The sequence below is a fragment of the Mirounga angustirostris genome, unplaced genomic scaffold (assembly GCF_029215605.1).
Source record: "Mirounga angustirostris isolate CCGP_5_RB_7025 unplaced genomic scaffold, mMirAng1.0.hap1 SCAF_7, whole genome shotgun sequence".
NCBI classification, from domain to species: Eukaryota; Metazoa; Chordata; class Mammalia; order Carnivora; family Phocidae; genus Mirounga; species Mirounga angustirostris.
In genome coordinates, this window is record NW_026991715.1 from 146265163 (window position 1) to 146292466 (window position 27304).

The 27304-nt window shown below is 45.6% G+C and overlaps 1 protein-coding gene across 4 annotated transcripts in view; it reads left to right on the forward strand.

The window, feature by feature from the left end:
* ATPSCKMT (ATP synthase c subunit lysine N-methyltransferase) overlaps window positions 1–27304 on the forward strand; it is a 130330-nt gene that overhangs the window by 888 nt on the left and 102138 nt on the right. Inside the window, exons 2-5 of one of the 4 annotated variants that reach the window (XM_045863573.2) lie at window positions 5384–5670; window positions 8408–8545; window positions 9771–9821; window positions 17226–27297. In XM_045863573.2, coding sequence (XP_045719529.1) covers window positions 5384–5670; window positions 8408–8545; window positions 9771–9821; window positions 17226–17426 — 677 coding nt within the window. In that variant the 3' untranslated portion in view covers window positions 17427–27297. Of the gene's footprint in view, window positions 1–5383; window positions 5671–8407; window positions 8546–9770; window positions 9822–12100; window positions 12647–17225; window positions 27298–27304 lie in introns of those variants that run through there. The other 3 variants (XM_064596867.1, XM_045863580.3, XM_064596866.1) reach the window with 3 other exon arrangements.

Here is a 27304-nt window from a genome sequence, read left to right on the forward strand (position 1 = left end):
GAGAAAAGATGTTATTAAAATCACGAAAGAAAATGTTTACAATAGTGCATAAAAAAAACCACCCATGTTTAAGTGGATCTGTGCAGCTCAAACCGGTGTTGTTCAAGGGTCTACTGTACTGATCCACGGATCTTGAAAACATTACGCTAAGTGAAAGCAGCCAGTTACAAAAGAGCGCACACTATATGATTCCACTCCCATGAAAGTCCAGAATAGGAACTGTAGAGACAGAAAGTAGGTAAGTGGCTGCTTAGGGCTAAGGTGTGAAGGGGGGGTGTGTGTGTGGGGAGTGATAGCTAATAAGGGGTTTCTTCTTGAAATAATGAGAATGTTCTAGAATTGACTGTGGTGATGGTTACACATATCTATGAATATACTAAAATCTTTGGTTTATGTATGTTAAATGGGCACATTGTATGGTATATGAAGCTGTTAAAAATTATGGAGCTCCCCCCGTACCCATAGTACTGAGACTAACAGTAGCAGCTAACAGTCATCACTTACTCTCTCATTTAGAGCACTAAGTGCTTTATATGCATTATTTATTTAACTGTTCCAATAACCCCATGAGGATAGTATTATTTCTGAATTCTACAGGTGGAGAACCTGAGCCTTGGCCAAAACTTATCTAATGTAACACACTAGGTAAGTTCTGTGACTCCAGAACTTTATGACTCAAATCCTTTTAACCACTGTACTGTATAATCGGAATACCCACAGGATAATTTTGCAGAGGCATGGCAGATGGTACTTTGACTTTTTAAGAAACAATAAAATGCATGACTATTTACTATAGCATGTAAATTCCTCCACATGATGCTGAAAGGCATAACTGAAAATGTATTTAAAACTCTTGCTTTCTACCAAACACATCACCTTCCTAATCTTTACTTTTATCTTATTTCTAGCACCAGCAGTAGACTCTTGTTGTTCTTGTTTCTGAGTTGGTTTTCCACTGGGAAACCAGTTTTAAAAATCACTTGAGGGGACCTCAGCTGTCAAGAACAAAGCTCCAGTGTGTGTGAGATGCTGGTAGTTGGCCACTGGCCTTGAGCAGTGACTCACTGCAGAGGACCAGCTTTTCGTGTGTCCTGTGTTCACATCTGTACCTCACAAATTGTAACAGATCACCACATTTCCAAATTGTAACAGACCCCCCCTCCCCCACCCACCGCCCGGCCCATGTCCTAATCTGGAACCTGTGAATATGGTACACAACAGAATTTATAAATGGGATGATGTTAGGGCTTTGAGGTGAGATTATTCTGGCTTGTCCAAGTGGACCCAATGTCCTCACAAAGGGTCCCTATAAAGAAAAGGGAGGCAGGAGAGTCTGAAGAAGGTGTCCTGATGGAAGCAGAGGTTGGGTAATGGGGGGGCCATGGGCTGAGGAGTGTGGGCTGCTTCTAGATGCTGGAAAAGGCAAGCAAATCCATCCCACCTTAGGGCTACCAGAAGGAACCCAGTGCTGCTAACCCATTTCAGACATCTGACCCCCGACTGTATGATGATAAGTGCGTGTTGCTTTAACCCTCTAAGATTTCCCACTGCATCTTTGGGAGAATAATCCAGTGGGCCCTTTGAATGGTTTACTAATTCCTGAAACCATGGATGTTAACATCTTCAAGTGATAAGAATCTGTTGTTCTCCCCCCTCTTACTGTCTTCTGTTTCCTATGATTCCTGTGTTTTGGGCCTTATCTGCTCTACTAGCGTGGGAGCTGCTTGGGGGCAGCCTTGTTCCCTGTGGGGTTCAGCACGTAGCCAGCGGTGGAGGCGGTCAGCGTGTGCCGAGCAGTGTTCTAAGTGCGTTCCTTGCATCCATTCATTTCATCTGCACAGTGACCCTGTAATCCCCATGTTACAGATGAGAAAACCAAAGCTCAGAGATATGAAGGGTCTTACCTTTATCCAGGTGCAGAGTCCAGGTCCTGACCTCCGGGTCCTGCTCTTGCTGTGGTGGGCTCCTCCCTGATCAGTTTCAAAATCATTTTCAAGTCAGTTTCAGTCCCAGGAACTTGAGATCCTCTTAAGAGGATTTTTTTTTTTTAAAGATTTTATTTATTTATTTGAGATAGAATGAGATAGAGCATGAGAGGGAGGAGGGTCAGAGGGAGAAGCAGACTCCCTGCTGAGCAGGGAGCCCGATGCGGGACTCGATCCCGGGACTCCAGGACCATGACCCAAGCCGAAGGCAGTCGCTTAACCAACTGAGCCACCCAGGCGCCCCTTAAGAGGATTTTAAAGGGTAAAACTGAAGAGGAGGATATTTCAGGTATCGTTCATTTCTTTGTTTTGAAGTGACTGGAGTTTGCTTTATTCCATACTGGTGCACTGAAATGATTATTTTATCATTTGTTCTTTTTGGATCTTCTTTAAAAATCTTTTCATTATACCATACTTTTTTTTTTTTTTTTTTTTTTGGTGAAACCTGATTTTGGTCTCTTTGAATTAGTGCAACTGGACTGTAGATACCTGACCAATTTTGATGTGGAATCTCTGCATCTTATTTGAAATAGGGTAGTAATTAGACATTTTAATACTTATTTGTGAAGCTTTGTTCTAAGCCATAAAAATACGGAGTTCATGGTTAATATCGTATTAATGTGTATTTTTATTGAATTCATAAAATACCAAATTGTTTTCTAACGATGACTCCAAAAAAAATTAGTAGCTGGAAAGAAAAGATTTTAGTCAGTCTCCCATTAGAATTGAATCCTTTTCGCCATCTATGAAAAACCTACAGCGAATATCATTCTCAATGGGGAAAAACTGAGAACTTTCCCCCTAAGGTCAGGAACGCGGCCGGGATGTCCACTATCACCACTGCTATTCAACATAGTATTGGAAGTCCTAGCCACAGCAATCAGACAACAAAAAGAAATAAAAGGCATCCCAATCGGCAAAGAAGAAGTCAAACTCTCACTCTTTGCAGATGATATGATACTTTATGTGGAAAACCCCAAAGACTTCACCCCAAAACTGCTAGAACTCATACAGGAATTCAGTAAAGTGGCAGGATATAAAATCAATGCACAGAAATCAGTGGCATTCCTATACACCAACAACAAGACAGAAGAAAGAGAAATTAAGGAGTCGATCCCATTTACAGTTGCATCCAAAACCATAAGATACCTAGGAATAAATCTAACCAAAGAGACAAAGGATCTGTATTCAGAAAACTATAAAATACTCATGAAAGAAATTGAGGAAGATACAAAGAAATGGAAAAACGTTCCATGCTCATGGATTGGAAGAACAAATATTGTGAAGATGTCAATGCTACCCTAGAGCAATCTACACATTCAATGCAATCCCCATCAAAATACCATCCACTTTTTTAAAAGAAATGGAACAAATAATCCTAAAATTTGTATGGAACCAGAAAAGACCCCGCATAGCCAGAGGAATGTTGAAAAAGAAAAGCAAAGCTGGTGGCATCACAGTTCCGGACTTCCAGCTCTATTACAAAGCTGTCATCATCAAGACAGTATGGTATTGGCACAAAAACAGACACATACATCAATGGAACAGAATAGAGAGCCCAGAAATGGACCCTCAACTCTATGGTCAACTCATCTTTGACAAAGCAGGCAAGAATGTCCAATGGAAAAAAGACAGTCTCTTCAACAAATGGTGTTGGGAAAATTGGACAGCCACATGCAGAAGAATGAAACTGGACCATTTACTTACACCACACACAAAAATAGACTCCAAATGGTTGAAAGACCTCAATGTGAGACAGGAGTCCATCAAAATCCTAAAGGAGAACACAGGCAGCAACCTCTTTGACCTCAGCCGAAGCAACTTCTTCCTAGAAACATCACCAAAGGCAAGGGAAGCAAGGGCAAAAATGAACTCTTGGGACTTCATCAAGATAAAAAGCTTTTGCAAAGCAAAGGAAACAGTTAGCAAAACCAAAAGACAACCGACAGAATGGGAGAAGATATTTGCAAATGACATATCAGATAAAGGGCTAGTATCCAAAATCTATAAAGAACTCATCAAACTCAACACCCAAAGAACAAATGATCCAATCACGAAATGGGCAGAAGACATGAACGGACATTTTTCCAAAGAAGACATCCAAATGGCCAACAGACACATGAAAAAGAGCTCAATATTGCTTGGCATCAGGGAAATCCAAATCAAAACCTCAATGAGATACCACCTCACACCAGTCAGAATGGCTAAAATTAACAAGTCAGGAAACGACAGATGTTGGCGGGGATGCGGAGAAAGGGGAACCCTCCTACACTGTTGGTGGGAATGCAAGCTGGTGCAGCCACTCTGGAAAACAGTATGGAGGTTCCGCAAAAAGTTGAAAATAGAGCTACCATATGATCCAGCAATTGCATTATTGGGTATTTACCCCAAAGATACAAAAGTAGGGATCCGAAAGGGTACATGCACCCCGATGTTTATAGCAGCAATGTCCATAATAGCCAAACTGTGGAAAGAGCCAAGATGTCCATCGACAGATGAATGGATAAAGAAGATGTGGTGTATATATACAATGGAATATTATGCAGCCATCAAAAGGAATGAGATCTTGCCATTTGCAATGACGTGGATGGAACTGGAGGGTATTATGTTGAGTGAAATAAGTCAAACAGAGAAAGACATGTATCATATGATCTCACTGATATGAGGAATTCTTAATCGCAGGAAACAAACTGAGGGTTGCTGGAGTGGGGGGTGGGGTGGGAGGGATGGGGTGACTGGGTGATAGACACTGGGGAGGGTATGTGCTCTGGTAAGTGCTGTGAATTGTGCAAGACTGTTGACTCTCAGATCTGTACCTCTGAAACAAATAATGCAATATATGTTAAGAAAAAAAAAAAAAAGAAGAAGGAGATAGCAGGAGGGGAAGAATGAAGGGGGGGAATCGGAGGGGTAGACGAACCATGAGAGACGATGGACTCTGAAAAACAAACTGAGGGTTCTAGAGGGGAGGGGGGTGGGAGGATGGGTTAGCCTGGTGGTGGGTATTGAGGAGGGCACATTCTGCATGGAGCACTGGGTGTTATGCACAAACAATGAATCATGGAACACTACATCTAAAACTAATGATGTAATGTATGGGGATTAACATAAGAATAAAAAAAATGTAAAAAAAAAGAAAAAGAAACAACCTCAAATATCGGGGACTAAAAGTAATAAAAAGAAATTAATCTCTTAAAAAAAATCCTTTTCTCTAAAACACTTTTAGTTGATGGAATTTAGAACTCATGGAATCCTACATTTGTAATTTAGATTGTATTCAGCTAAATCATCCTTCTTTAAACAGTACAAGTTTGTCAATAAGTATTCTAGGAAAAAAAAACTACCGTGGATTTCAGATTTGGTGCGATGTACACATTTCCTGCTTGCTTTCCGTCTAGGTGCACCCCCAGAAATCCTCGAAGAAAGTCACTCAGGATGTGTTCTACCTACAAGTCTCAGAGCCAACAGTTTGAAGAAAAGCAGTTGGGGGTTCCTATTTACTGGGATTATTGGCGGGACGCTGGTGGCCGTGTATGCCGTGGCCACACCATTTCTAACGCCGGCCCTTCGAAAAATTTGTCTGCCTTTTGTACCTGCAACTACAAAGCAGATTGAAAATGTTGTGAAAATGTTGCATTGCAGAAGAGGATCCCTGGTCGATATTGGCAGTGGTGACGGGCGTATTGTGAGTTATGCTAAGACACTTGAAGGTTTCAAACTCGAGGTTTTAAAATTCCTCCTTCGTTTCTTTTTCTTTCTTTCTTTTCTTTTTTTTTTTGTTCCAGGTTTTTATTTAAATTCCAGGTGGTTAACATACAGTGTAATATTGGTTTCAGGAGTAGAATGTAGTGATTCATCACTTCCGTACAACACTCAGTGCTCATCACAAGTGTCCTCCTTAATACCCATCACCTATCTATCCCATCCCAGCTTCACCTTATGAGATTTATGCCAAGACCTGCTAATCTGACAATATAATAAAGTAGTGGTTTCTTCTGTGTGTTCGGCCGAACTCTCAAACCCTCCAGAAGGAATTGGAATTTATTTTTCTCAGATTTATTTTTTCTGAAAGGTGAAAGTGGCTGTGTAGATTTGCCAGGTAAAAAGGAGAAATTAATTGGTAATTATGAAATTTTCCAATAAAAAAACTCAGGCCAGGAGAGGTGGTATAATTAGAGGAAACGTGGAGTCGTGGAGTTTAACATAGATGTTTGCTTCTACGCTTATCTGTGTTTATACATACATCATAATTCCTGCGGGTAATGTAGAGTTTTTGAAAGAGCCAGTGCATCAGCTCTCATTTATCCAAAGATCAGACTTCTAGTGATCTCAGCTCACTGACTCCAGCTGAGAACCTATAAGTAAAGATTCAGGGCCACTGACTGGCCAGTGGGTGTCCGCAGCACGTTCCTCCATGGGCACGGTGGCACCGTCCTTAGGCCCCCAACCAGCGATGACTCGGAAAGTGAGGATAACAGTAGTCAAGCCTCACATTCTGGGAACATTTGGAGACCAGCAGGGGCGTGACTCCTTTCACCACTCCCTGGGTCATGAACCTTGCACCCTCATGGTGACCCGAATGGCCAGGACGAGGTTAAAACATAACTTGTTTGTTTTTAGGAAATCAGGAGGTTTATCTATGAACCAGGAGGAAGTTTTAAAACCCAGTTTTGAATGCTTTACACATCTGAGTAGTATCTTTGTGGTTTCCTTTTGTTCTTAAGGGGGTGACACTATAGGTAAGAGAAATTACTGTGGGCGGGCAGCTCCTTCAGGGATGCTCCCTTGAGTAGTGGTGGCAAGACAGAATGAGCAGAGACCCCAGGACCAGCCCACTGCCCTCACCTTACAGAGGCCGGTGGCCTTCTACAGTTGACTTTATTCTGACTTGTTCCATTTTACTCTTACCTGTTTTCAACTTTGAGTGAACAGTCTTTAAATACTAAGGAAATGTGTAAGCAGTTGCCGGTTCTCGTTGACTGGTCATTTTGATCACAAATTAGAACTAGTTCGCAAAGCATTATCCCATAGCGGCAGATTCATTTTGCCTGCCGCTCTGCCATCACTGATGTAGAGAGAGACGGTGAATTTTCAGCAACTTCTCGTTGGGCTGAGCCAGGGGTTGGCCAATCCAGAAATGCTCTATCCAAAGCAAACCTTACAGTTGTGATGCTCGAGGTGAAATCTCTGACAAAAACATGAACTGAGTTTAAACCAGCATTCTCTTGTCTACAAGCTACATAGTTTTAGAGATCTCTCTTTAGATGGTGTTTTCAACAAAATAAGTGCCTTTTGATTGGACATTTTGTGATTATAGACCATAAATAGGAAGCAGTCATATCATTGGACCACGTTAAGTTGTTTTTCTTTTTTTAAATTAAATTAATTTAAAAATTATAAGTTTATTTTTTAAAATCCAGTATAGTTGACATACAGCGTTATATTAGTTTCAGGTGTACAATATAGTGATTCAACAATTGTGTGCATTACTCGGTGCTCATCATGGTAAGCGTGCTGTCAGTCCCCTTCACCTATTTCCCCTATCCCCCCACCTGCTTCCCCTCTGGTGACCAGTAATTTGTTCTCTATATTCAAGAGTCTGTTTTTTTTGTTTGTTTGTCTCTGTATTTGTTCATTTGTTTTGTTTCTTAAATTCCACATATGAGTGAAATCATACGGTATTTGTCTTTCTTTGACTTATTTCACTTAGCATCGTACCATTCTAGATCCATCCATTTGTTGCAAATGGCAAGCTTTCATTCTTTTTTATGGCTGAGTAATATTCCACTGTGTATATGTGTCTACACCACATCTTCTTTATCCATTCATCTATCAGTGGACACTGAGGCTGCTTCCATGATTTGGCTATTGTAAATAATGCTGCAATAAACATAGAGGTACGTATATTTTTTCAAATTAGTGTTTTCATGTTCTTTGGGTAGATACCCAGTAGTGGAGTGACTGGATCATATGGTAATTCTACTTTTAATTTTTGGGGGAACCTCCGTGCTTTTCCACATTGGCTGCACCGAATTCACATTCCCACCAGTAGTGCATGAGGGTTCCTTTTTCTCCACATCGTCACCGACACTCGTTTCTTGTGTTTTGATTTTAGCCATTCTGACAGGTGTGAGGTGGTATCTCATTGTAGTTCTGATTTGCATTTCCCTGATGATGAATGATGTTAAACATCTTTTCATGTGTTGGTTGGCCATCTGCATGTCTCTTTGGAGAAATGTCTCTTCATGTCTTCCGCCCATTTTTAATTGGATTATTTGTTGTTTTTGGTGTAGGGTTGTGTAAGTTCTTTACATATTTTGGATACTAATCCCTTATAGCATATCATTTGCAGAGATCTTTTCCCATTTAGTAGGTCGATGTTTTTCTTTTTATTTTGAATAAACACTGGTCTCTCTTTGCAGGTGATAGCAGCTGCAAAAGCAGGATTCACAGCCGTTGGTTATGAATTAAACCCCTGGCTAGTTTGGTACTCCAGATACCGTGCTTGGCGAGAGGGAGTGCACGGCTCTGCCAAATTTTATATTTCAGATTTGTGGAAGGTATGTAAGGCAGAGAATGTTCCTAGGAAATGCCAACCAAAACTTTGTAATTTGTAATTAGTATAATTAAAAGCTGAAGAATGTATTAAAAGAAAAACAGTTAAAATACAAGTGTATATTTCAGCATAATGAAATGTGAACACCTTTTAAATTGATAGATTTACAAATCAACTCTTAGAGTAGAAGCTTAAGGTTTCTAGACCTGATAGGTTATGTGAATTCCAAGAATTTGCTCATTTAAGAAAGTTCTCATTTCTCTTTGTTACAAAATGATGAGGGTTTTTTTTTTTATCTCATTTGGAAATCTTATAAATTATAATATAGACATTAACTTGTTAATGTCATTCTTGGTAAATGGTAGACTTTTCTCTGTGTGGCTGCGTGTGTACGTGTGAGTCTACAGAGAGAGATGAGTACAAAAGACAGAATCCACTGACTATGTTGTCACGGTTCTTTCTGGTCTTCATAATGTAAAGATAACTTCCAAGTTTATTTGTACTCTAAAAAAAAGTCCTGTAATTTTGCTTTAGGAATGCACCATAAAATGCTTTTTCTTAAATAAGAATTTCCCATTGTAATGTTGTCATCAGTAGCTTATAAAAATTCACTTGAGTTTTGCTTGCATTGTTTTTTATACCACATATACATAAACGATCTTTCTATAGAGTAAATAAGACTTTTATTGAGCAATAAGAATTTTGACTGGCAAAGCACTTTTCCCCCCAGTTTTTCAACTAAAGATCATTTTATTCCGTTTTTTACTTAGTATTTTAGAGAAGAGGAGGGGGACTAGAATTTTAAGGATGGCTCAACATAAAAGACAGGTGCTTGTCCGATGTCACACGTTCTTGCTGAGTTAGTTTGGCATATGGTGGAGAAGAGTAGAGAGTGTGGATCAGGGCACAGATGGCCCAGAGCACCCGGCGCAGCCACCAGCTGGTCACTGGATGAGTCACTGGCGTTTCCGACAGATGACCCCTGGGTGGGCCCTTCCGGGAGCATCCGTGCGGGTGACAGGAGTGACTTAGGGGAGGTGTTTGGACAACTGCAGTGGATTGAATTAACAGAAGCATAAACATGGCTTCTTCTCGTGAGGTCTTAAAGGTCTTTGTTGAAAACCTACTATTTGACGAAATGGGACATTGCTGCACCCTTTGAAACAAAAGTTAAGCTTGATGTTTGGCCTTTTAAAACTAATCTGTGCATCGTTCCCCCTCTCCTCTAGGTAACTTTTTCGCAGTACTCAAACGTCATTATTTTCGGCGTGCCTCAGATGGTGAGTTCGCGTCCTCCTCCCCCTCGTTGGTTGGCTTTAGGTCTTGTGTAGACCCTCCAGCTGTAACAGGCCACGTCCGTGTGGCCACCTGCCCGTGTGCCCAACAGCAGCGCCCCCAGAGATTTGGGGATGGGGGACATTGGATTTCACTGCACTGGCTTGACACACTACCTTGGGGCCTTAAAAGTTTAATCATAAAAGATTCAGTCATGTCGTTAAAACTTTCGCTGCAGATAAAATTCTCAATGATCTACCTAAGCCCTAAAAACTCCAATCTGGAAACTACTTTATGAGCTCCCGGTGTCTAATGTAGTTGGAGAGTTTTGCGGTTGTTCACTTAACAGCCAGCTGAAGTCACTTGGGAGAGGTAATGGTATGTTCCCTTCGAATTGATCGTTCCTCCGGTTTTGCAGTAAGGCGATTTTCAGGGCGGGCGAGTGTCGACTAGTTGCAGTTGACCTCAGCTGACTGATTTGTATCGAACTTAGATTACATACTTTAAAAAGTGAAAACACCGTGGCATCATGCTGTAAATGGTTCCAAATTTAGCCTTTGGAAAGATGACGAGGATGGGATGCTTTTATTGTAATTGTTGGTTTACAGACCATAGAGAGAAATCCGTTTTGACTTTTCAAGCTCTGTAATTGTAGCTGTAATAATTGTGGCAAAATTGGATGTTTCCTGAAATGCTGCTATATAACTGATATGTATGGTTTATAATATAAAAAAAGGGAAATTTACTTTTTTGTTGTTTTGTTTTCTTAGTCACACCTTTTTGTGTAAGACGGCTCAGTGCTTGAGAAATTTATTCTTACTACGAGGAACTTCAGTACAATGGCACTTTTTATTTTTTTTGTCGATTTAGAAGTGCTGTTGTTACATATTCTCGAAAGTAGCAGGATTCTGTATGTTTGGAATTTTCAGTAAGCCTAAAATTAAGATGAAACGTGGGTGTTCACCCTTTTGCTATAGAAACGAAAAGGGGCGTGATCCCTAGTCATTGACAACAAACTGTTTGGGATCCTAGCACTGCTATGGACTTCGACCGTTGTCCGCTCCTCATGATGTTTGGGCAGCATTTTCAAGGAAATAGATTTGATTTGAATTCCATGCTTTATAAAAAGGGAAAGTTGATGTTTATTGCGATTTCCATGCCATCCTGAGAGGCTGGCCGGTGGTGGCCTGAGGTGTGGGCTTACGAGGTCACAGCAGCTCCGTCCCGGGGGTGGGGGCAGGGGCAGCAGTGACCCGTGGGCTCCAGCTCCTTGTGCATCTTACCATGTTTGAGCATCTTCAGTTTTTGGAGCTGTTCACTCGGGAAATAAGAGTCCTGTTTTTTTGATGAATGCTTTTGCAATTATTGTCCATTTTCCTGTATGCAGAGAAACTTTAAGAACTTGTGGCATCTCACTGTTCCCAAGAGAAAGGGGAGCGGCTGAAAACACGAAGCAGCCACATTCTGTGGGATGAGAGGGATTCAGCCAGCGGGCAGTTTTCCACGCAGGGGGCTAGTTCACGGGACCCCCGGGGCTCGTTCGTGGGTGCAAGGCCCCGCTTTTGACCCTCACCGAGCCTTGCCTATGTGGAGGCGGTGAAGGGGAGGGAAAGTGCTGCCTGGGGGGTCAGGGGGCCAGCTCTGCTCTCCGGAGTCCTGGGAGCCCTGATGGGGCCGTCTTCCAGTGAAACGCACTTGCCTTGTCTGAGCACTGGTCGGCGTGGCAACGTGGCTCCGCAAAGCCCGTGTAGCACCACGTTTCCTGTGGCAGGTGAGCCACATAGAGGCCATGCGGGAGCCAGGAGAAGGCAACTGGAGAGGGAGGAGCCTGGTGTTGTAAATCATCCACCTGCTCCCGATAGCACACCGATGGTTCCTAACAGCTCTTTGCTTTTGTGTATCTAACCCACCAGGGGTGAGGAATCTCATCTGGATCTGGTAAATCCAGCGCCAGCATGGTAAATACCCACATTTAACTCTAGCACATGCTCCTCTTTTCAAAATGTGAAACAGATCAGTCGTGTCCTTGTGTAAAACCCACATGGGACGTCTTGCTGCTTTAAAGCAGTGAAGATAAGGCACGACCTCTCCACCGGGCCCAAGGCCTGGCGTGGAGTGGCCCCTGCCTCCCTCAGCTCTCTGTGTGTCAGCGCTCTGTCCTTCTCTCGGCCCCTGGATCCACAGTGTGAGCTGTGTTCTTCCCTCTGGCTTCAGTCCCCCCAGCTCTGGGCCTAGTTGGTGAACACCTCCTGACCACTCACAGGTCTGGTGTCCTCTCCTCCAGGAAGTCGTCCCTGATTGCTCGGTGAGACAAACCCCAGTGCTCCCGTTTTCTATCCACCGGTGCCTGTTCCTTCTCCGGAGTGAGTCATCGCACATTTCCTTACGTGGTGGCCTCGGCAGGTTTGCTGTGTGCACTGTAATGTATGTTCAAGAGTGAGCTTTCCGTCAGCTCGGCAGCACCAGCACAAAGTAATGACTCCGGAAATACTTGTGAAATGAATGAAACGTACCCAGTAAGGACACTTCCTGGTGGGCTATTCAATTTTGTAACTTCAAGGATTAATTTTAGTTATGAGTCATGTTGTGAATTGATGAACATAAGTATGACCATCATTCTGATAAAGATAAATGATTCATGATGGGATCATGTGTCCTTCGCTTCTTCATTCGACAGGTATTTAGTTGGTGCCACAAAGGGCAAGACTGCGTCCTCATCACTTGGGATACTTTAGTGAATGGAAAAGAGGAACACCCCTGCCCCGAGGTGCCTACATGCTAGTGGGGAGAGCAGATTTTTTTTTTTTTTTTTAAGATTTTATTTATTTATTTGAGAGAGAGAGAGAGAGAGAGAGCACATGAGACAGGGGGAGGGTCAGAGGCAGAAGCAGGCTCCCTGCCGAGCAGGGAGCCTGATGTGGGTCTGGATCCCGAGACTCTAGGATCATGACCTGAGCCGAAGGCAGTCGCTTAACCGACTGAGCCACCCAGGCGCCCGGGGAGAGCAGATCTTAAATGACGTCCCTATATAAAGGGCTCCAGGCTGGCTCAGTCAGCAGAGCATGCGACTCTTGATCTCAGGGTTGTAAGTTCAAGCTCTACATTGGGCATAAAGCTTATTTAAAAAAAAAAAAATCCTAAAAAAATGTTGTCCAACAGGAGGGGTAAGTGCTGTGGGGCGGAGTAAAGCAGGAGAAGGAGGGGCAGAGACAGTGTCCCTGGGAAGGGGACGTGTGGAGGTATGGGGAATGTGCCGGGCAGAGCCATCGCAGAGGCCCCCAGGGATCTGTGCCTCTTAGGTTCCAGCAGCAGCAGGGAGAGGTGACGTCAGAGGGGAGCTAGGGGCCAGGCGTGAAGGATGCCGTGCTGTTGGAATGCAGGAGCCCTGGCGGGTTTGAGCAGAGGAGGGAGGGACCTGCCTGGGTTGTGAAGGACCCCGGGCTGCTGTGTGGAGACCGAGTGTGGGTAGAAGCCGGGAGACAGGTTAGGAGCTCCTGCAGGCAGCTGGTGTGATAGGGTTGTGCCAGTGTGCAGAAGCTGATTGGAAGCGGTCAAGTTCTGCATGCGTCGAGAAGATGCAACCAACAGGATGCGTTGGCATAGCCAGTGTGGGGCGGGCAAGAAAGAGGAACCATTCCTCAAGGATTTTGGTGAGAGCAACTGGAAGTTCGCAGTTGTTGTTACTGAGCTGGGAAAGGTGCGGACAGAGGAGCTGGAGGAGGAGGATCAGGAAGCCTGAGATGTATGTGGAGGTGTGAGGTTGGCAGTGGTGGGTAGAGGGCGTCTGGGGCTCAGGAAGGAGAGGGGCCTGGAGATTGGGCATCAGCTCCCAGAAGGAGTTTAAGCCCAGGAGTGGCTGAGGTTCCCCGGGGAGGGGGCAGAGCTGGTCAAGGCCTGCACTTTGGCCTCTGACAAATGAGGGGCACCCAGCAAAGGACTCGAGAGGAGGAGTTGGGTAGGAGGAATGCCCAGCGGGGGGTGGGGGTTACCCTAGAAGCCAAGTGAAGCCAGTGTTTTGGGGGGAGGGAGCCATCACATGGATCAAGAGCTGCTCATGGGCATGGCTGTTTGGTCTTACATCTTTGAGCTGGTTTCAACTTATGTTTAAAGTTTTGAAGATGTAATTAGAATATGATGAGTTCGTGTCACTTTGAAACCTCTAATTATGTGAATAATTTTGAATTCCATTAGACAGACATGACACATCACTGCCTCTCTGTGCGTGATATCAAGACTCACGTTCATTGCATATTTATGTGTGATTGACTCAGTTAATTTCTTACTATTGAAATAGCTCCTTTCATTTGTGGGTTTATCTTGACTTAGCATATGACAGTCATTGGGAAATAAAAGAAACCGTAAAAGAGAACAGAATAATGATAACATGAATGCGTTTACAATGATCCTTTTGATGAACAAAATTACTGTAAGAAACCTCTGGTATTTTGGAAAAACACATATTGTCTCATTCTTTGCTTATTTAATTTTTCCTTTGAGGAACAAAACTTTTTTTTTTTTGAAGAAATCTTTTATTGGCTGTTAAAAGAGTAGAAATATCCCATCCTTAATGGAATTTATTCTTGGTTATCTTGGTATTAATTGTCATGAAGAATCAAGAGTTTTCATTCACTCTAGCCAGAGGTCACACGGAGGACTTTCACCAGCCACTTTTTAAAGATACAGGTTGGGAATAAAGTCTTCATAGAAGGACTATTGATTTGTTTGTCTTGATTTATTTGGTTAGTTTTAAAGGGATTAGTTTTTGCTCAGATCTTGGTTTCAAGATATCATTTCCCATTTAGAGGAGCCAGGAATGTGTGAGAGGTGTCTGATCTGAGGGCTGAGGAGGGGGATCGATAGAAAAGCCTGGGGCATTTTGTGGAGCACAAATATGAGGAAGTGTTCAGAATATTTGTTGAGGGCGCATCCAATGGAGAGAGAGAGGCCCACTTGAGGAGGCTCCCCAGGGCCACACTGGGATGGTCTGAGCACCAGAAGAAACAAGGATGATGGTGGATTAGAACCCATTGAACAGAATAGGAATCTAGGAGCTCATACTTACAGTGACAGGTACACAGGTAGAAAGAAGGGAGAGCTCTTCCTTGCCCTAGAATGCCCACTGTCAGTTTAGAAGGAATGACAGAATTAGCAAATTTCCACTTTGCAGTCGTACCGTGAAAAATAACTCGGGCCAGAATCATCAAGAATGCTACATCTAGGGCACCTCGGTGGCTTAGTTGGTTAAGCGTCTGCCTTCAACTCAGGTCATGATCCCAGGGTCCTGGGATCGAGCCCCGCATCGGGCTCCCTGCTCGGCGGGAAGCCTGCTTCTCCCTCTCCCACTCCCCCTGCTTGTGTTCCCTCTCTCGCAGTCTCTCTCTCTGTCAAATGAAAAAAAAAAAAAAGCTACATCTAGTGAGGGACAGTTCGTTGAGCAGCAGGATATTTACATCATCTCAAGCTACCTCCGACAAATTATTCATTATAAGGGGAAATTAGTAACTCCACTGTGGAGGCAGCAGATATCACCCTAGCCGGGTGGTGACCATCACTCTCAAAGCAGAAGGTCCCCGTGGGCACCCGACAGTGGGGCCCTGAGAAGCTCACAGCCCCACTTGTGGGGCATTGCCCAAGATGCACGTGCCGAGTTCTCATGAGCAGACGTGAGGAGAATCCAAGTTGAGGACCACTGGTGAATAACTGGCCCGTCTTCCTAAAGATGGTGTCAGCAGAGACAAAGGAAGATGGAGGAACCGTTCCAGATGAAAGTAGACTAAGGAAACATGATAGCTAAATGCAGCATGACCTCATGAGGAAAGTGTCACAAAGGACGTTATTGGGACATTGGGCGCAATTGGAAGGCTATGGGCATTATTATTGGAATACAATCTTAAATTTCCTGAATTTGATGACTGAGCTGGGGCTGTGTCTTAGTATCAAGGAATAAAGGAGTGTATATTCTCAAATGGTTTAGGAAAAATATTCATAGAGGAAGAGGGCAAATCAGATAAAGCAAATACGATCAACAATTAAAAATTGGTGAACCCGGGTGAAGGAAGACAGGAATCCCTTGTTCTATTCTTGTGACTTTTCTATAACTTTGAAATTCTTTGAAAAAAACAAATTAAGAAGTGGAAAAAATAGTTTTAGGAGGTAAAGATGGTAGGATCGGAAGATCAGTTTTTAAGCTGTTGTTAATTTGCTGATATAATACTTGTAGCAGGTAGATTGGTAATAAAAGGATACAAAAGTGATCAATAAGAGGATTTTACTTTGTATAAGTTCTGTTGACTATGAAGAAGTTGTCCGTGCATTATAAATTTTGAAGAATTATGAAATATTTCATTATATTTCAAGTTAGTAGAATGAGTATAGTTTTTCATGGTCTAATTTAGTAGTACCATATTTCACCGAATCTAGATGCTACTAGTTTTAGGATGTACCATGGCTACTGAGAAAAAAATATGGCCAACTATAATTCTAAGACTGTGTCAACTGTAAGATGTATCCTGATTTCTGAGATGTTAAAACGTGGGAAAGTGTGTTAAATAGTTGAGACGAGGTAGATTAAAATGTTAGGTGGGCAGATAATTTAAAGCTGCTTCTCATTTTATTTGTTTCTTTTTAAATAAGAGTATTTTATTTTATTTTTTGCGGGGGAGGGGCAAAGGGAGAGAGAGAGAATCTGAAGCAGACTCCCCGCTGAGGGTGGGGCTCAGTCTTATGACCCTGGGATTGTGACCTGAGCCAAAATCAAGAGTTGGACACTGGGTGCCTGGGTGGCTCAGGCAGTTGAGTGTCTGCTTTTGGCTCGAGTCGTGATCCCGGGGTCCTGGGATCGAGTCCTGTGTTGGGTTCCCTGCTCAGTGGGGAGCCTGCTTCTCCTCCTCCTCCCCGCTTGTGCTCTATCTCACTATTGTTGCTATCTCCGTCTCTCTCTCTCTCTCAAATAAATAAAACCTTTAAAAAAAAATTTGGACACTTGACTGAGCCACGCAGATGCCCCTGTTGTTAATGTCACTTCCGTGTTTTAATGGATCATTTGATAACGTATTTATGCCCCAAAGGGATGTTATTTACAGTTACTGATTTTTTTTTTTTTTAAAGATTTTATTTATTTGAAAGAGAGAGACTGAGAGAAAGAGAGGGCATGAGCGGGGGCAGAGGCAGAGGGTAAGGGAGAAGCAGACTCCCCGCTGAGCAGGGAGCCCGATGCAGGACTCAATCCCAGGACCCCGAGATCGTGACCTGAGCCTAAGGCAGACTCTTCACTGCCTGAGCCACCCAGGCGTCCCTATGGTTCCAAATTTTTGCACAGGTATTTTCAGGCACTCAGCTCCAAAAGAACGTTTGGGCATCTTTTCCTCCGACTCGCTGCTTACTGAAATAATGGCTGTTGTTCCGCACAGATGCTGCAGTTGGAGGAGAAACTCACGCTCGAACTGAAGGATGACGCCAGAGTCATTGCCTGTCGGTTCCCTTTCCCTCGCTGGACCCCAGACCACGTCACTGGGGAGGGGGTGGACACTGTGTGGACCTACGACGTGAGCACTGTGAGAGGCAAGGGGCCCCGAAGACCCGTGTGCTTCCAGCCGAGCATTCAAATGTAGACTTTATTGAGCGCGGTTTCCCAGGTGTTGGTGGGCTTTGATTTTACAGAGACTTCAGCTGTGTCTTCAGCAAAGAGTGTATTTTTCTTCGGTATGGAATGAAAAAGTACTATTACTTTCCTTAACTTCTGGGAAACAAACGGAAGTCAAGAACAGCAGGTAGATTTAAAGTCCCTTTTCATGCTGTATTCAAAAAAGTGGTCTTACTGTCCTTCCATGCGCTCAGAGGTATGAAAATATGAATGAGTGATAGTCGTTTTGATGTGCAGGAACATGTGAACAGCTCCTGACATTATAAAAAATATGATTTAATGCCAGAGATGGAAAAAAACACACTTTTTAAAGAGGGTATGTCTTAACAGATACTTGTAGTTTGCTCTAACTTCATTCATACTTAAGATTTATGGATTTTTGTCTTTCTTTTCTGTACTTGATGGTAAAACTAATTTTCTGAAGGATGTGGGCCCTCATATTTTATAACATTTGTTAGGAATCATTTGTTCCAAGGCTAGTGGATTACTGTATTTTATTGAATCTGAGATATGTATGTGTGTGTAAATGTGTGTGCATAGACGCACGTTTGAACATTTCTGAAATGGTGATGAACCTTCCAGTCAGTGGTGTTTTGTGTCTGTGATCAGTGGTGTTTTGTGTTGTACGTCATGATATCGTTGCACATCAGCCAGCATTGATGGGATCTCAGGTTTGAGGAAATGTGCTCAGGGAAGCTGCACGATAGAGGAGTAGTTGGTAGTAACAATAGTAAAATAAGCCGTCCTGCGCTTGGGATTCAGCCAGCCCTGACGGCAGATCCCTGCCTGGCCCCAGCAGGAGGCCCGGGACCAGGGGCTTGCCCCCCGTGGAGCCTTGCTTTCCCAGCTACCCCGAGGACCCGTTGGGATAATGATACACTGAACAGGGGACTTTTTTGGGTAAACTCACGACACAGAGTCTTCGGTCTGTGAGTGTATTTATTATTTTAGATACTAAAGAAAGTTACGGATTATTTCTGCTAGTCGCTTCTTGACTTTATGAAAGCTGCCATTTATGTAATATTTCTCATTTACGAGAGGAGACTTGACTGATTTAGATAAAGACAAGGAAAACCTTTGAATGTGAGTAGACAAGCTTCATGTATCTGAAAATTAGTATTAAATGGTGCCTCGAATAATCCCTATGCATCATAGGAAAGAAGCGAGCTCCCAAACATACACACCTGTAACCTAAATACCAAACCGTCCTCACAGAGGTTTAATAAGATGAGATGGTTTGCATTTTTAACTGAAATCCTAAAACTATGATCAGCTTAATTGTCATTTAAATGAGCAGCAACTTGGAGACTCATTCATTCCTTCAGCAGATATTTACCGAGTATCTACTGTGTAATAAGCTTTTCCGACTCAATGGTGAATAGACCTGCAAGGCCTCTAATCTTATGGCATGTATATTCTAGAAGAACGAGACAGACAAATACGAGAGTGAATGTTAGTGTGTGTGATGTTCTCTGAAAGAAGTCAACAATGTGACAGTCTTGGGCATTTGTCAGGTGTTTGGCTGCTACTGTCCATCCCTTCCCAGTGGCCCCCGGTTTCTTAGGAATGAATTCTCTCCGATGTGTGTAGTTTGCTGCCTGCCCCTCCATCACTCCCGCCAGCCCTGTAACTCGGACAGGGACCCATCATACCTTCCTGCCGGGCAGGTGTGATGGTAGGGGCAGGGTTTTGTGTTCAGTAAGGATGCATTCAGTAAGTTTCTAGACGCTCCTGGCGGACTTCCGGAGGCATCAGGCTATCTGGAAAGGCATATGTAACTTGCTGTTGTTGGGTTTCTCCTTCAGCTTCCCAAGAATTAGATGATGCCTGGTCCTGCAACCTCAGAATAAAATAGACCATTTCACAGAGGTGTTGAGATTCATGGAGTCTGTCAGATCTTTAATTGGTTTTTTCAGTTGTGCTTTCAAGTATCCCGTAAGTGACCTGTGAGAATATTCTCCTAGAGGTTATCGTGGCTTCTCTGACTGGCTGGTTTCAATGATCAGTTACTGGATTGAGGATATTGATTAAGTTTGTACACGACACAAGGCAAGGAGTGAGAGCTACTACTTTTGATGTCAAAAGTAGGATTCAAAAGTGTCTGCCGGATTGAAATCAGGGATAAGTGCTAACTTGATAAAATTTAAAGTTCAAACAAACAAACAAATAAGAATAGAAATAGAGCTTAGTGGTGACATAGCCGAACAGGAGCTGTTGTGACCAGACCTGGAGGTTCCGTCGACATTCGGCTCAATGACCAGTACATTCCCATCTGCATGCATCTCTCTCTAAGAGGTTGGCCCCAGGGTTGCAACCCCTGCCCTCCCCCGGTGTCCCAGGGGGGCGTCGTCGGACCCTCTGCCGATCCTGGCATTTAGACTCCCTGAAATGCTTAGCTCCACCAAGAGGCTGTGAAACCAAGTTTAAAAGATTTAAGAATGGAGACTCTTTCAGACACACCGTGTTCACCATTGCTGAGAGATGGGGTACACGGTGACAAGCCACAGCCAAACAGAACAGAAAAAAATGCAGGATTCCTGACGTTTCCACCTCGCGGCTGGATACTAGGCCTCTGAAGTTTGCAGGGCCATCTGCTGGGAGCTTTGGGAAAGGTTTTGTTGTGAACAGAAGGAGGTGCTTGAGGAGGGAGCATCCTTCCTGTCTTTGGATGACAGGCTATATAAAGCACCACCAGGGGCAAAGTGAAGATGTGGAGCAGAAAGATGGACAGAGTCCAGGTGTTTGACAAGACCACGGAGTTGCTGAACTGACCCAGAGCCTCCAACTTCAGGACATCTTACATGAGGTGACAAACCCACCTTGTTGCTCTCCCACGGGTGTGGGATGTGCCCTGTGGTGGCCTGGCTGAGGCAGGAGGGTGTGAGGCTCAAATGGGGGGAGGGAGCCTGGCAGTATGGAATGCAGGCGCCCCTGAGCCCGTGCCCCCTGTCTGGAAGGCGCTGCAGGACAAGGCACTCGCTGGCAAGGTCAGAAGCACGTCTGGAGTATTCAAGAGGGACGGAGAGCTCCCACGGGCGGGGGCCCCACTCCCTCCCAGAGTGGCGTTTGGGCAGTTGTACCAACAAGTCAAGAGGGCTCTGAATGTGGACCCAGCCTTCACCAGCGGCAGGAGTCCTCCCAGGTGGGCGTCCTGTTCTTGGGGACATGGGCAGAGCCAAGTAACAGCGGAGCCTCAGCCACATCCCTGCACCCAGGGAGTTTTGTCGGGGGAAAGATGATTCTTCCCAGGATTAGAAAGGAATTCATAAAAGGAAGGGAAGAAAACACTCAGACTGCTCTCTTGGCAGATGGGGCTGCCAAGGGGAGAAGCCATGACGTGGACTGCGCGTTTGTGTCCTTAGGTTGAAATCCTGACCCTCTGTGTGCTCATACGAGGAGGCTGGGCCTTGGAGAGGTGCTTAGGTCCTGAGGCTGGAACCCTCCTGCAGGGGATTAGTGCCCTTACAAGGCGACCTCCGAGAGCCCCGTCCTCCACATGTGAGTGGGAGGACAGCCAGCTGTGGCCCAGGAGGGGGCTTCTCACCGGACACCCAGTGTGTTGTAGCTGGGATCTGAGGCTTCTTAGCTCCATAGCTGAGAGGAACAGATGCTTGTCGTGTGGGCCCCTGGGCTGTGGTGTTCGGTGACCGCAGTCCGAGCTGGTAACCTAATCGGTCCGCACCCAGCGCTATCCAGACTTGTCCCTGCTGTAGTCATCATTTCCCGGGCCCGCATGAGGCACGGAAGTTGCAGGGAGCCAAGCTTCCAGAGGATTCTCCCCAGTGCCAGCTGGGGAGAGCGGGAAACCATCTCCCTGACGTAAAAGTCAGGGCTGGGTGGCTGGGTGGGCTCCCGAAGTTCCCCTGGACCCCCCGTCTGCTTGACCGTCGGGGCCTGTGGTTGGCACCGTCACAGGGGAGGCTTCTTTGGGGGGGATCTCTTCTGTGCCTCCCGGCTCACACGGAGGATGCTTTCAGCACAGTGTGTCTCTAAACCAACACGGGTGGTACAAAAACAGAGCTAGAGGGACAGGAGCTGCTGCATTGACAAGCAGACGTGAATTCTAGATGGTAAAGGGTCTCGAGAGCCTGTCCTACGAGGCACAGTTGTTTCCCCAGGATGAGAGGAGACGTAGAGGAAACAGGACAGGCGTTTCCCAACGTTTGAAGGCTTGCCAAGCAGAAGAAGAGAGGGAAAGTGATAATGAGCATGATGACTGTGACCCAGGAGTTTCCATGCACAGAAAAACCCCGTTCTCATCTTCAGGGAGGAGGCACTGTCTACTGACTGTTTTCATTCTTAACCACAGGGAGATGGGGTCGACTCGCTCGGTCCCGACCAGACCCAGGAGCACGGAGTCTTACTACGCTCGGTTGCTTACCTGCAATTAGACCTGTTCTAACCGGCTCAGAGGCGTAAACTTGGCTCTTGGTGTTGGTGCCAAAGCTCAGTCTGAAGTAGGGTTTTAATAAAGCCGTTTGAAGTTAGAATGCGTTGCCTCTGGACTTAGGGACTTTGTTGTCACTGGAGATGCCACTGCAGAGGGCCGGACAGCCACATGGTGGAGATGTTGTGCAGGGATCCATCCACGAGCAGGTGTGGCGTCTTAACATGACCTGGAATGAGCACGAGTTTTGCAGCCTTAGCGGGACCGCCAGAACCCTGAGAGCAGAACCCAGTGGGTCTGGGAGGCATCAAAGCAGCTGTTAGCAGTGAGGGCATTTCATACAACTCCAGCGGTGCCTGGCCTCCCCCAACAGGAGGCCACGGGCAGCTTTTCACTCTGCTGTACAACCCAGGCATAGCTGACATCTTGAAATCTCAGGGAAGCTGATGGATGACAGTAGGCTTTATCAGAGCTCCAGCCGAGAAGTGGTAACGCTCCGAGGAGAGGGTTGGAGTCTGTTAAACCCCCCGAGGGCTTGGCTGCAGTTGTGTTGCCCAAGTTCTGATGAGAACCAGGAGACTGTTCTTGAATCCGCTGGGAGAAACACATCATGAATGGTGCCTCATCCCCTTCTAAGTGACACCGTCCCACCCATCACCTTTCAAGGGAGCAGCTTTATAAAGACGCAGGCTCTCTGACCCTTCTCCAGTTGATGGGGCCAGAGTCTGGCATCAGAGCCAAAGGCCGAAGAGATGAGATGAGTCCTGCAGATTCCATACATTGGGGAACCAAAAGATCGGGGACATCCAAGTGGAAGTTAAGGTCTTGAAGTTGAGGACAGAGGAGTTTGGAGACCTGGGAGAGGCGAGAGAGTAACAGGTTTCTCTCTGGGTGAAGGGCTCAGTCCCAGGGAGCAGACCACAGTCCTGCGGAGTAGGACTCTGCCATGGGCCTGCCCCCGCCCACCCCAGAGGGCCCAAGAACCGGCAGGAGCAGAGCCAGACTGTGGCCGGCGGAGCCCTCGCGGTCCCTAACATCGCAGCCCGCCTCAGAGGTTTCAGCTGAGTGTCGTGTTCCCTGAACAACTCCATTTATGAAATAGGTTATTTTATGACGAGTGTAAATCGCACTTGTCATGAAGGGTATTAAACACAAGGAGCTTATTATCCCCAAAAATGGGGCAGGCCATATATTTAAATAGAAAAATGGATATTTATATAAATAAGGAAATCTGCCATCTGAATAACACAATAAAGTTTCTGCACTCAAATAGAAAACTTTAGTCATCCGGGATCCTCTCAGGCAGAGTGAAGTGTTCCCGTAATAGTGACACATTATGCTTATATTGGAATTGGCACACTTGTGACCCAATGGACTGACACGAATTGAACATGAACAAAAAAATCATAAAACTTTTATAGGTGAGGGAAATAGGATCTTATTTTTTCTAATTTAATATTATGGTGAGAATATTACCTGAGAAGGACCGATAAAACAACAGCTCATCAATCACAAAGTTTAATGCAAGGATGGAAAGGAGGAATCAAGTAAATTTTCTTCTCTGGAACACTGTGGGGTGAAAAATGGGGCAACGGAATTACCCTTTATGAGAATGAATCCAAACGTCAGGAAAATCCACAAAACCCTGCGTGTGTCCCAAACTTGGTGGATACGCTCGAGGGGTGAGGTCTTGCGGGGTTTGCTGTGAAGATAGCTGGGCAGTGTTGTTCGTGGGGAACGTGATGGTGACAAGGCATTAGGCACGTGCTGGTGCACATGGCGAGCAGTCAGCATTTGGGAGGCAGCTGGAGTTCTCTTCTAGTGATCGTCCCTTCTTGCCCGCTGACATTGACCTGTCCCGGGTACCCGGGACACGTGGAAGAAAAGGCCAGGGGATGAAGGGATAAAGAAGGGACGATACATATTCCCATTTTCAAGGGCATTTGCGTTTTGTTAAGGAGAGCTATGGTATGAATTTGAACTTTCAGTGAGAGTAGAAGATGGATTTGTAATGGAGAAATGTCAGATTCCCTGTTTCCACCTGCCCTGGCCCCAGTCCAAACTACCCAACTGGCATATCCGAGACAGCTCAGAAAGGCAGACTGAGGTCTCCACAAGTTTCTCTTGACCTGAACATGTTAATTAGGAGTAGAAATTCATAGTCCAGACACTACGGTAACGAGGAATAGCTCTCAAGTGTTGACTGTCCTAGGTCTTTTAGATACATTATTTTAGATTCTCCTACTAACCGCAGGGTAGGTATGGTATTTCTCAGTGGGGGAACCTGAGGCATTTCGAGAGTAATTGCTTTGCTAAGGCCCGTGTACTTGTTAGCAAAGAGTGGAGCTGGTATTCGAACCCAGGCCTGTCTGACACACCTAACACCTGTGTGAGCCCCCTCGCACCACCCCCCCGTCACTGCCTAGCCAGAGCATGGGGAAGGGTCTGCTACTCCAAAATCCATACCGTCTACCCAGTAGCTTAGATGTTAGCAACATTGGAATAACTCTGAGGCTTGGGTCCCTGTCTCTTTGAATCAAAATAAATCTTTTTTTGGGAGGCATAGCGTGGTCCTTGAGTTAGAAGCATAAGCCTGAGAAAAGGATAAAGCAGCCAGTTTTTCAGAACTGTCCCCCACTCAGAAACAGGTAGAGGAAGTAATGTCTCCTAAGCAGAACTTTATCACCTGCTTTGTAGGCCCACCTCCCGAAGGTGGGTTATTGCAAACATGTTGTGGCCTGTCTGTGTTGGACAATAAGCAGCTTGTGCAAGTACCCACATCTCCATCATCCTCTGGGGCTGCCCTAACAAAGCAACTCTGTATGCCTCATAGTTTTGGAGACTGGAAGTTCAAGGTGTTGGCAGGATTGGTTTCTTTTTTATTTTTTTTTTAAAGATTCCATTTATTTATTTGACAGCGAGAGAGAGAACACAAGCAGGGGGAGCAGCAGAGGGAGAGGGAGAAGCAGGCTCCTTGCTGAGCAGGGAGCCCGGTGTGGGGCTCGATCCCAGGACCCCGGGATCATGACCTGAGCCGAAGGCAGACGCTTAACCGACGGAGCCACCCAGGTGCCCCATCAGGATTGGTTTCTCCCTAGCTTGCAGGTGGCCGCCCTCTCTGCTCGCTGTGTCCTCACCAGCTTCCCTGATGGCTCTTCCCCTTACAAGGACACCAGCCCTGTTGGATTAGGACCCACCCCAACAGCCTCATTTTAGCTTCATCCCCTCTTTAAAGGCCCTATTTCCAAATGCAGTCCCATTCTGAACACTGAGTAGAACTTTAATACATGAGTTTTGGGCGGGGTGTGGGGAACACAGATCAGTCCATAAGAACATCTTAACAAGGTGACGACAGCCTCGTTTTTGTAAGCACATAATTGGACACAGCCTAAGCGTGTGTGAGCTGAGACTGGTTGAGTGCACGTGGGTGTATCTGTACGGAGCAGCCTGAGGAAAGGCTGTGGCAGAGTGACATGTCCGGACGCCTGTGTGGTTTCCAGCCGAGGTTGGAATTCTGCAGGAATGCGCGTTGAACCCAGCCGGTCTTATGGAAAAAGCCGGGGTAATGGGAGACCACTCAGGATGGTTGCAACCTTGAGATCCGGGCATTAACAGCAACAGTCTTTGGTATCTGGGGAGAGAACTTGGCAGGCAGCTCAGTGTGCTGGAGGCTGCCTGTGGGGATAATAATTTAAAAAAAAACAGCGTGGGAATGCTGGTTTGCGGAAACAACACAGTGTGGATGAGCCCCGGAGGGCTTGTCCCCTGCCGCAAGCCCAGGACTGCAAGGCTGGGGTGCCCCTCTCCGGGGAGGGGCGAGCACTCGTACATTTTCTAAAAATCCAGCTGACAGGCTTCCGTGTTGAGGGTCACTTCTCTTCCTGCGGAAGTTTCCAGTTCTCATAATTCAAAGCTAAGCTCCCCTTGCGGAAAGAACCTCGTAGAAACCAGCAGAGCTTTCAGGTGGTCCTGACTTCATTCCCGATGCAGCCGTGGAATGGGAGTTACTTGGTGTTAATGGTACCAGGTGCTGTAGCAGAGCAGCGTGCTGTCAGGTGTAAACGAGGGGCAGGAGACTGAGATTTGCCACCATTTGTGTAAAAAGGGCATTCACATGCTTACACACGCGTGCTCCCCCCTTCCCCGACTCCCACACATCCCCTGCCGGAAATCATCTGTGAGTGTACGAGAAACTGGTAATAGCTTTTGCCTCTGGGGAGGGTGGGTGGGGCTTGGGATGTGAGGTGAGGGCAAGACCCCTTTGATTATAGATTTAAAAATTTTTTTTTTTTTTTTTTTTTTTTACCATATATAACTTTTAAATGAAACGATAATTCTTTAAAGTTCACATGTACGGGTAGAAGATTAGCTTTGGTTCACATATGAGATGCCACTTTAGAAAGCACATACAGGAGAGGACTGGTCAGTGATGACATGGGACTGAAATATGCTGAGCTGGTGTGACCATGCTGAGCCGGTGTGACCATGCTGAGGGGGTGTGATCATGCTGCTTTGTGGGTGTGACCATGCTGAGCGGGTGTGATTGTGCTGAGCTGGTGTGACCATGCTGAGCCGGTGTGACCATGCTGAGGGGGTGTGATCATGCTGCTTTGTGGGTGTGATTGTGCTGAGCTGGTGTGATCATGCTGAGCGGTTGTGACCATGCTGAGCCGGTGTGACCGTGCTGAGGGGGTGTGATCAGGCTGAGCGGGTGTGATTGTGCTGAGCTGGTGTGACCATGCACAGTGGTGAGTCAGACTCTGGGACACCTGAGTGCTATCATGTTTCAGGGCAAACCCACTGGTATTCAGGGCTAAGCTTTTGTGAAGGTGGGGAACTGAATTCCAGTGACTTGTGTTCCTGGTTAAATATTGTGTGTGTGTGTGTGTGTGTGTGTTTTTCCCCAAGTCTTTTCCCCTTTGTTCCCTGATACCCATCTTTATCATAAAGTTGGAAGAGAGAAGCACATGATTTGTGAGGTTTAGGTCAGCAGCTTGAAGGACCCCAGGGTTAGAAGGGACTGCAGCATAGGGGGTGGTCGAGGCAAGGCTGTGGGCTCGCATGGAGGGTGTGTGAGCAGCTCTGGGGGAGAGCCTCTTCCCCGGGACACCTTCCCCTCTGATCTTCTCTGGCTTCTGTTGGCCATGTCCACCTCGTGCCCCTGGTCTTCTCTCTCACGCTCTTTTTTGCCTTCTCTGGGAGTTTGGAGGTAACTTTTAGAACTGGTTGTGCCCAACACCAAATTGTGATAGCAAGTTAAAAGCCAAGATATGCTCTTTGCTTTTTGTATTGTGTAAAAAAGGACGTACTGGGTAGACTAGCAGGTGACATACACAAACAGCGCTGAATGGAACCTTCAGGTTATTGATTCTAAATAACCATCAACTGCTGCCTGAAACATTTCGTTTTTGGTATGGCCCCCCTGCCTGAGGCCTTTTGGGGACTGGCTGTTCACTCCT